The sequence below is a fragment of the Zosterops lateralis genome (genome assembly GCF_965231275.1).
Source record: "Zosterops lateralis genome assembly, chromosome: 1".
Classification (NCBI taxonomy): domain Eukaryota; kingdom Metazoa; phylum Chordata; class Aves; order Passeriformes; family Zosteropidae; genus Zosterops; species Zosterops lateralis.
The window spans coordinates 90738400-90749266 of NC_139762.1; the positions used below are offsets into that span (position 1 = coordinate 90738400).

Sequence of the window (10867 nt, forward strand, 5' to 3'; positions counted from 1 at the left end):
TTACACATCCTTTGTAAAGCAAACAGTGAAAATCAGTTGTTTGCATATCTCTCATTGTCTGAAATTCAGTAATCCACCGGCTTTATTGGGCTTCCATTTCCTTGAAATGAAAAGTGAGTGGCAACACTGACCAACTTTCTAAGGCCATTTGAAATCTGTAAAAGGCCTTAAGGAGATGTTCTTGAGTTATTTGGAATCTGTTTGAATCTGCTATCTTCAGAATTTAATCATTGCTTTGGTAATTTAATAGTCAATGGAAATTAAAATGTTAATGAAAAACTGGAGATATTATGAGAGATGTATAAAACTTTTAAGGTGTTTGTTTATTTATTTTATTTAGGGTGAAGTTGTTTTCAGAAATGGAGAGAGGATGGGAACAATTAAATTTACGCAATTCCAAGGTAGGTTGCAAGCAATTTTCATTATATTGTATATGCGGTTTCAAACTTATGTGTCAGTTGAATTTGTTTCAGGATTTTTTTAAAAAGTACAATTATTTTGGAAAAGAACTGCTTGGAAGATGCAGAAAGGAACCTGCTAAGTTTTTGTTACCTGTTTAAAATGCTCTGTTCTGAACCTTGAGTGCTGTGAGGTATTTCCAAGAATTTTTCTTGATGACAGTCCCAATATTTATAGAAACTACACATCTAGTTGTCTATGCATGTAGTTGTTTAAAAAGGCCTACTGGTCAGCTAAGTATCCACTTCTTAATACAGTTGTTTCTTTAAAATGAATGTGAAATTGAATCTAGAGACGATTTTTGTTGGTAAGATCTTTCAAGTTAGTTTTTGCGCTCTCTGAAGACTCACTTTTGACATTCTGCAACTGCTTGCTAAAAGTTGCTTCAGGAGTCAGTCGCTCAGTGTGCAGAGGACACAAACTGCTGACCTCGTCCCTTGGAGGCAACATGCTCCACAGCACAACTCACCAAGCCTGCTGCATCCTCTCAGCCTGAGCTGCTCCCGCAGGGAATGGTCTCCACGGCAGAGACCGCAAATGATGCCGCAGGGATTTGTCAGGGGCCATTTGCAGCCAGGATGAGGCACTTGCTGGGAGAGCTTTCTACAGAAATGGTGACTCATGTTGTAGTTGTTTCTGCAGTTTATAGAATGCAATCCATGTGGTTTTTTCCTAGGCTAGGCTGAGATAAAACAGGAGATGATTGTGTTTCGATGGTCTTGTGAGGATAGGCATAAGCTGGCCAATTGTTTTCATACAATGAATGGAAGAGAAGCTTGCTCTCCCTTTGTTTTCAGGAGAGCGCTTTAAACATAATCCTGCTGACCAAGTTACAAAGGCTCATTATTTAAACAGAAATTGTCTGCTGTATGGACATTATTATTAATGAACAGCAATGCACTTGAGGGGTTCTGTTGTTACTCATTCTGAATTACTGAAGCAATCTTCAGAATTGCTCTTGCCTTCACAACTGTAAGTGATGCTATTAACTTGTGTTCCTGGAAGCATTTCAACCCACTAAAACTTTTCAAACATCATCTCATGGTAATGTAATTTAGAAGTTCTTGCTCAACACTAATGATAAATATTGATTGCTTCCTCTTCCTCCTTCCTCCTGCCTCCCTTCTTTTTTCATAATAGCCGTGTTTACAGCCACATGAAAGAATCATGAGAAAATTTTTACAAGAGGTGTTTATTCCTCATAAGTCTTGAGAAGCTCTAATGCATTTTGCCTAAGGTAGCTACTTGTACCCTCTTGGAACACCTGAGGGAGGAAGAAGTTTGGCATGTTCCATATGCACATTAAGGATATAATTTGGGATCATGGGGAGGTGCAATATATATATATATATCTTCTGAACTAATCCAGAAGACCAGTAGAAGTCCAGGATAGCTGATTTTATATTGATTTTTTTTCTCCAACCATTCAAACTGAGGTTCTTTATAATATTTTCAGTTTCATATCAGATACTATTTAACACCAACGGTTTTACCATCAGTTGAAATATTGTTAGATCAGTAAAAAAACAGGAGACAGGCACCCCTTTAAAATCCCTTGGAACTGCAAAATTACAACTTCAGAAGTGATTCAGGCACATACTCAGTATTTTGATCATCAAAGATATCCAATTAACCTACAGAAAAAATTAACTCAGGCATCCTATGGAGAAATGCCAGGGAAGAGCTGGATTTCTACTCATGCAAGCAGTAGTCGGTCAACACATCTTAAGGCTTGCCTCAAGTTTTGTTTAGTTTCTCACTCATTTTGGAAATAAAGAGAATGTGCAAAATTGTATGAGAAATTGAAATAAGGAACAGTATAACAACATAGATGAAAGTTTTCTTTTCTTTAACTACAAATGATAGTCTAAATATTATCAAGGATTTTTCTGTTCTTCTTTTATTGGTATTGTTTTTGTTCAAAGCTTTTATATTCAATACTTGTGGCATAATTGTAGACATTATTAATTTGTTCATAAGAATCCTTTATTGGTTAGGAAACTTTCTGAAACATTCTCATTAACTTTTAATAATTCTTGGACTATTGGGAAAGTTCCTAGTAATGTAAAGAAGTTAATTAAGTCCAGTGGTTAAAATGGTAAATGGGCTTTTCTTTTGTACTTGTAGCTGTTAGGAGTGATCAAGCATGAGACAGATATGCAACTCATTGAATAAAGGGTTGTTTTTTTTAAGAATATAATACAAATCATGATTATTTCAAGGAAAAAAGACCACATCAAAGATAGCTTGTAAATGCTTTTGTAAGATTAGTTGTAATTATGAATATAGCTTATATTAAATGTATTAATAGCTTATTATCCAAACATAATAATTGGGAATCACCAGTGTTAGTGTTCCATACTTCAACAGTAATTTTTTCAGTTATGCAGCTTTATAATTTCTTTAACAATTTGAATGGAAGTTGTCACAGTTGTTCACAGTTGAAGTCATTCAATGCAGAAAAATAAAACAGATAAATAGGTAATCGTCTATCAGAATACGGCCAAAACTTCTTTTCCTCGTTCGCTTGGGTAGAAAAATCAGCAGGGCAGTCTCAGGAGCTAAATGTTCTGTTCTTTTCTGGAAACTTTTGTTTTAATGAGACTATCTGCAAACATTTTGGCTATGGAAAAAGCAGACAGGCACATCTGCCAGAGGCAAGAGAAAACCAGCCTGTGAGGGTTCAAGGGGTAACTGCAGTATGGCTGACACACTGTGATGAAATTCTGAATAGCTGGTTTAATTTTGGATCTAGATACAGTTTTTTCCCAAACTCATGCTAGTCATGCCTCTTTTTCAGCTTCTGTGCAGTCTGTTACTTTTGCAAGTGGTCAAACAGATGGTGCCAGAGATAGCTGTGACCAAACTGCTTGCTGCTTTATAGATCACAAATACCTCCCAGGAATTATTTAGTATGCAACAGAGAATACAAAGCACACATAATAGCATTTTCTCCCCTTACCTTACTGGTAAATAAAGGGCAGACTGTTAGTTTTGCTGAGTTTAGCTTCAAATATCCAACTGATGTTTGAAGTTGGCATCCTTCCGAATGAATGGCAATTTTTCCATGGGTTAAGGAAATTAAGGAACTCTTCTCATAGTCAGATGTAGTTGAAGTAGATGGTCAAAATCTTTTGTCTAGTGAGAGTTGAAAAAGAGTCCTGACAACTTTTGTCGGCGTATCAAGGAGCAAGGAGGGCAGTAACAAAGCTGAGATTGTAGATTGCTGTGATACAGAGGGGCTTCAAGAACGGATCTATACTTGTCCTTCAAAACGTTTCACTTTGGCAGATCCTTTCTGATTAATCTGACTGCAGCCTAGAAGGCACTTTGCTTTCAGTCAAACTCCTATTTCTGTCAGGCATTGAAGAAAACCTAAGAGACATCTGTGTTGGAATAGGTTAAAAAGGACGATCAAAGAATTGTAAACAAATACAAATGAAATGTGCAGAAATCGGGCTTTGTGTAGATAGGAACAAAAGTGTGTGGTACTGGATATTGGAAAAAAATTAAGGAAGTGAGTGATCACCTGCTGTGTCTTTCTGGGAAGAATTTAAATGTTTCAACTCATTTAGCCAAGTAATGTGGTATGACATTTGTTAGTGTTGAAAGCTGATCTGTGCACCAAGCGAGAGGGAGAGCATGACTTGTAAAGTGTAACACTTTTGGTCTTCTCAGAAAAAGCCTTACTAAACTTCTGCAGTAAAAGCCTCAGATATTCTTCTCTGAGTTTAATCAGAAAAACTAGACAAACAAATCTACTCTACAGTCAAGAGGAAGATACTCAAGAACCTCGGATTGCTTTCCTGAATCCTCGGTTCGTCTGTAACTTGTTCTCCAGGGTCATCAATCCAACCCTGGAAAAGTTTCCTTCTATTAATGTAAATACAGACCAGCATACTCTTAGCTACTCTTGGTTCTTCCTTCCACAAAGACATATAAATAATGAGACTAATTGCCTTTGAATATTTTTTTAATATATAACATCTATCTAGTATATAACCCAAAGAACAAGTCTGTGGATTTTTTTTTTCTATGATAATGTTGAAGGAATAATATAATCCAATGAATAGAAAATACTTAGGAAGAGCTCTGAAAACTCAGACACAGTGTATGGAAAATGTGGTGTCAAATATCCAGAATCAGTGGATCCATATTTCACTGCTTCTGCAAAAAAATTAAGAAGTCAGAATAAAAATTCCTTATAAATATTAAGATATTTAAGATTAAGGAATACCTTCAAATATCCAGATATGAATTTAGGAAGAAAAGTACATAAAGAAATTCAGAATTCTGTCGTTTGAGCAATTTTTTAGTAATGATCAATAGATAATTGCTAGTATGTAATGAGTAATAAAGATGTAAATTAAACTGTGGACTGTTTATCCTGGGCAGAGGATTCTGAGCTGGGTCCTTCTGGAAAAGATCACAGTATCATAAAAAACTATAATTTTTCAAGCAAACAAGGGAATTACTGGAGAAGTCAGAAAGCTTATTTCTGACACATTTTAACAGGAGATATGGACTCACTCATGTAATCACATGAATGTGTATTTTGTAGGCTTCATGCTGTTCCATATCCAGTCCATTTTTATCTCCATATGAGTAGTGTACTATATTTTACTGTAGTACTTTATTTTATTGTAACTGTCCATGCCTTAGTGACCAGAGGCTTTTTTAGCTTAGTGATCAATTCACAGTATCATAAAATAGTTTGGGTTGAAAGGGACCTTAAAGATCATCTTGCCATGGGCAGGGACACCTTCCACTAGACTGTGATCTATATGAATATAAAAGCATCCACAAAACTGATTTAAAGTCACATTTCTATATGGAGAGGTATACCAAATAGAACTCTGAAAAGGTGTGCTTAAATCTGGAGTCACTAAATATTGACATTACTGATTAAGAAGATGAACTAGAATATATAATTATCAAAATGTACAGTGGTCTCTGGGAGAGTCAGCTAGGCCAAGGGGGGGGGAATAGACAAGGATTCAAACAAATATTAAGAATTTGAAGAAGAAATCAGGAGAAAAAGTATGCTGTTTTTTTAGATCATGTGTCTGATGCTACATTGGTAGCAAACTTCTGGACAAATAAAAAATGGAGAACAATTCACCAATCCATACTTATCCATAAAAAGAACTAACGATTACAGTAGGTGAATGAACATGAATAAGCAAAAACTTGGAAAAGTAGAAAATTTCTCCACTGGGATGTAAAACAAATAGTATCCTTTTAATCTCCCTGGTGCACAAAAGGCTATAGCTAACTACTGTGTCCAGTGCTGATTTAAGAAAAATGTGTAGAGCAAAGAGAAGATTAAGAACATACCTCAATACAAAAAACAAAATATCTAGGCTGCTTGGAGAAGATGGTCAAAATGCATGACGGCTACTGATAAAACAGTTTCTTGTCCTGCCCTCATCATCTGGCTGAGAATTACAAGACTTGAATAGGAATGGAGATTTGAGCCAATGTTAGGAAAAAGTTCTCAATGAAAAGGATATTTAAACTCTGGAAAATATATAAAATTTCTGTATTTGGAAGTTTTGAAAAACAAGTTAAACAGACTTCTGGAATGCTGTAGATGTATTCATTGTACCTTGAGACAGACAGATGACTTCTATTACATCTTGAGTTCTCTACTACTCCAACTATATTTCTTCCGGACTGTTGCTCCTCTGCAGTGTCTACAATGTGATTCTGGCACCTTATTTACAAATACTCGTCCATGTTATGCTATTAACACCATTTGTTGTACTTCGTATTGTTGTTTCTAGTAAGAGACATAGGATGGGCATGAAATCCTAGACTTGTCATTAGTTATTTGTAGGGAGGAAACATAAAATTTAATTGCTCTTCCATCTGTTCTGTGTTCTGTTGTTTTCTTTTTTCCTTTAAATCCAATTTATTTGAATGTAAATCTTGTGACCCTCAGCCAAGTGAGTATCAAAACTGGTAACAGGTGTCAGGGCCACTCACCCTTTGTCTTGTGGACTCTCAGTCTGGATTTTTCTTCTATGTTGTACAAGGATTTAGCAAGACAAATAGTGAAAAATCATTATCCGTATGTATCTATAAATACAAAGAGGTGAAAATTACAGTTCTCCTCAGGCAGAAAGTGAATTGAAGCTTGGATTTCCCAAGTATATGATCAGTCTTCCCTATGGGTGGGTGTCTGTATCAGAACAGGTGCATGGTTTATACTCTGAGTTCCAAAAGGCAGTGTTTCCATGTCTGTTTGAGCTGGAGGGTGTCTTTGGACCATAAGGTTCAATCATTGTATGTTGGTTTATTGTCTATCAATTTGTCATGTCTTTCATGAATCCATTTTTACTTTCAGCCTTCAACAGATCTACTGGCAATGAGTTTCACAAAATAATTATGCGTGTAATGATTAAAACCCTTCCATCTGTTTGTTTTAAATCAACTGTCGTAGAATTTCACGGGGCATACCCTGCTTCTTGTGATGTGATAAGCAGTGAATAACTGTGTCTTACTTTTTACACATTGTTCATGTTTTACAGATCTCTCTTATCAATGAGTCTCTTTAGAAATGCAAGTCTTTGTCATCCATTTAGTTTTTTCATCATGTAAAAGCTGCTCTATAATTCTAATTAGCCTCTACCTTTCCTGATGCTAATATTCTTTTTTTTTTTTTTGCGAGGGCTTAATGAGAGCCACACACAGCTCTGAAAGGTCCACCTCCATCGCTCTCCTTTCTGAATGACCTTTCTGCATTACTTTAACTGCTTTCACAATATTCTGTCTTGCCACATTTATCCTCTTTTTGACTCTCTGTGAACTAGTGAGCAAAGCACTGATGTTTTCAAAGAACCAGCCTCAGTAAGTCCAAGGCCTCATCCTTGATGGTCTTAATTACTTAGTACCAACAGCTGCATTTATATACTTGATATTCATTTTCTCTTATATATTATGCTGTACCTCACTAGCACTGAAGATCACCTGTGATTTTATTATCAGTATTTCATTCACCTTTATAACTGTCCTCTGTCAGATGAAACCATATAGGAGATTATATTTAATATATGTTTGTAGCTGTTTTCCCCTTTTATTGACAGATTTTTTTGACACATTTCTGTGACAGAACAGAACAGTTTCTGTTCTGTTCCATACCTACCAGCAGCAATGTTTCCCCCTGTGCCAGTTATTTCTCCTGTAATCTGTTGGCATTATTTATTAGGAGTTGGGGTTTGTGTTCATTTGGTTTGTTTTTATAGACACAGAAAAATGTAGTAAGATTCAAGTTGTGTACTTGTGTACTTGTGCTGTCAAACGGGAGAAAGGACAGATAAGGGCTATAGAAATTGTTTGGGGTCATAGGGAATTATTTACAAAGTCAGAATAATGGGATTAAGTGTGGGGAGTTACTTGAGTCACCTCATTTTGAGCAAGCTGTTTTGTGTGGATATAAATTGCAAGGCCAGGGAGGACATGCTGGATGGAGACACTGATGTGCATCTGCTGGTCGTCATGGCAGCTTGTCTTGTTTTGTTTTGTTTTGTTTAGTTTTACCTGAGCTAGCTTTAACCAGGCCAACTGCAGTGCTGAGAGCAGTGTAGCAACAATAAGATGAAGCAGACTGGAAGCTGGAAATCTGCCTGGGGCAAAATCAGCGGTTTGGTAGGTAACCTTTCCATTGGGAGCACAGCTACAGGGGGCCACAAGTATCAGCACTGCTGATATTTGCAGCTATCAGCATCCAAGCCAACTAATTGCAGGCTAGCTGGGTACTTCTGTGCCACCCAAAGCTGCAGTGAGCATGACAGGGTTGCTGGGAAGAGTTGCATTCATTGTTTTCCCCCAGGCACCTGTGAGGAGCAGGGGAGACCTGTTTATCACTGTTTTTCTGTGCCTGTGCTTTACAGAGCGGTTCATCCCTTGAGAGGTGGTTTGAACTGTGCAAAAAATTATTACTGGGACAAGCACACTCATCACAGAAAAAGCTGTAATTTTCATAGGATTCCACTTCAGTTCATTCAGTGTACTCCTAGGCAAAAGTGTTTTGCAGGATCTGATAAGTCTCTGTCATTATGTTGTGCAAAAAATGTCTTAGGAGATGTCTTAATTACTGAGCAAAAAAAAGACTAACTTTCAAATGTAACAGCAAAGAAAAAATGTTGAAAAGCAATGGAAAATATTTTTACAAGAATTAATTTCTACCAAAGACTGAAGTATCCAGCTTCAAAAAGTCAACAGAAATTAGTACCCCATTGAAGAAATGGTATCTAAGAACTGAAAGAATTCAGTGTAATTTAAACTATACTGGTTTTTTTTTTTTTGAGTTTTTTTGCAATTGGCATTCAGAATCCTACTTCTACTATAGTTAAATTGTTCAGATGTTCTATTTCAGGTGATGTGGAGTGCTGTCCCTCCCTGTCACCACTCAGTCCTCCCTGTCTTTTGAAGAGACAGAGGTTTTCTTGAGGGCTATGAGGCCATGAGCTGCTGCTCTCTGCAGAGCTGTGTGTTGGCACATCTCTCTCCTTGACATCTCAGAGAGATGCTTTTTTTTCCAAGAATTTCTAATGCACTACATGGGGATAAAAAGAGCCAGAAGACTTGAAAGAAACTCATGAAATTCTGGTATATATTATGGGAAAATGTTTAATTTGGTGCAATTAATAGAGAATTCAATCTATTGCAATGACATCATCCTGAACTTGCAGTTTAAATATTTCCTCAAGATCTACAGAACCGTGAAATAGAACAACTTTTATTCTTAATGAATGGAAAAGAAGGAAATTAAGTTTATCTAGGTCACTAAAAGGACATAGATTTATTATATGACATTACCATTTGAACAGACAAAACAGAGTATTGTTGAGTAGTATACCAAGCCAGCATCTTAAGGTTTGTAAAATTGTAGGCTTCAGATGTGAAGATAATTACATAATGTCTAAAAGATCTCTGAATCTGTGGAATCTTATAACAAAGTATATTTGACAAAAATTTCCTTCATAGAGCTACTTCAGGGATGGCAGACAATGTCATCACGGTGTTATGAGAAAACAACTCTGATCTATTACAGATAAGGGAGATGAAAAAAGATTTTTTTTTAAAAAAAAAAGAGTGAAGATGGATTTTTTTCGCTGTGTAGGTGACCAAAGGCAGTTATGAGTTGTATGCTGCAAAATTCATATAGGTATTTGTACTAAAACTTTGGGAGTACAGAAGCAGTTTAAATCCAGGTACTTGCTCCTTATTAAGGGTACAGAAAGGCTAAGCTGCTTTTCAAATTTACTAGTCCCCTTTTTTTCATCCTAATCTTATTTTTTTTTCTACCATTACAAATGCTTATTTAATTTCAAATCATAGAACATCCTGTTGTCATTGTGTTGGCACCTATTTCTTTAGGAAGACATTTTAGTTTTTGAAAAAATAATCTCTTTCAGTATATCATCACAGTGTCTTACTTTTTACCCTCTATGGTCTATCTATTTGTATGGAAGAGACTGACTAAATGAAAGAAATACAAAAGATAAAAATGTTAGGGGGAAAGACAACTGAGTTGTACATTTTAATTTCTAAGTCACTCAAGCATTTCTAAAATGCTACCCAAAGTGGAATTAAAGAATTCTGATTCTGTCAACATGTAATAGAAAATGAGCACACGTAATTAATAGATTTGGGAGAAATCTTTTGATTTTTGTCTAAATGTCTGACCTTTTGTAGTAGTTCGCAATGGCACAGGTGTTATTTTCTGGCTTGAATCGCATTATCGAATATAATTATATTGAATTTGTTGCACATCTGTGATAAACATCTATCTGTTTATTTTCAGTGAATTGGGATGATTTGCTCCAACAGGAATTTCTTACCCTCCTTTTGGAAAGAAATGAAGTGGGGATGCCAGTTCAGGAAATAGTAGCTTCCCATTTCTCTGTTCTAAGAATCAGTAAAGACCTTTTTAATCTCCTATTTTGACTTAGAATAAGCTAATTTTTAAGACTTTTCTATTAAAGAGTCTGGGAGTCAAAAAACCCTACAACAGCCACACCCCATACATTTTGGACTTAGGCAAAACATTTTTTAAAAGCTTACTATGGACCCTAATGTCCCCTTGCCCCTGCAATGAAAGGACTGGGTCATACTTTTCTTACTCTTGACCTACTGTTTCAAAAATTTAAGCCAAAGGGAGAACATGAGTGTGGACTGTTGACAAAAATGTCTGTTAGAAATTCCATCCATCTTGGTATTTGTTATCTTCAACTAGAGCGCATGTATAATTTTTTCCTTAAATGATTATAGAGGACAAGGGATGAATTCCTCACAAGTAAATTATTTCATTAGATTGATCTACTACATCTACCTGCAACAAAGTGATTCCACCACAGATGATTTAGCAGTGATTTAGTTCAAACTACTGCCAGAATGAAAA

The 10867-nt window shown here is 36.0% G+C and overlaps 1 protein-coding gene across 1 annotated transcript in view; it reads left to right on the plus strand.

The window, feature by feature from the left end:
- Positions 1–10867, plus strand: part of GABBR2 (gamma-aminobutyric acid type B receptor subunit 2) — a gene marked incomplete at both ends in the record, with an annotated part of 453856 nt that overhangs the window by 259777 nt on the left and 183212 nt on the right. Inside the window, one exon of the mRNA XM_083878236.1 lies at positions 341–401. Within this exon, the coding sequence (XP_083734362.1) occupies positions 341–401 (61 nt within the window). The remainder of the gene's footprint in view (positions 1–340; positions 402–10867) is intronic.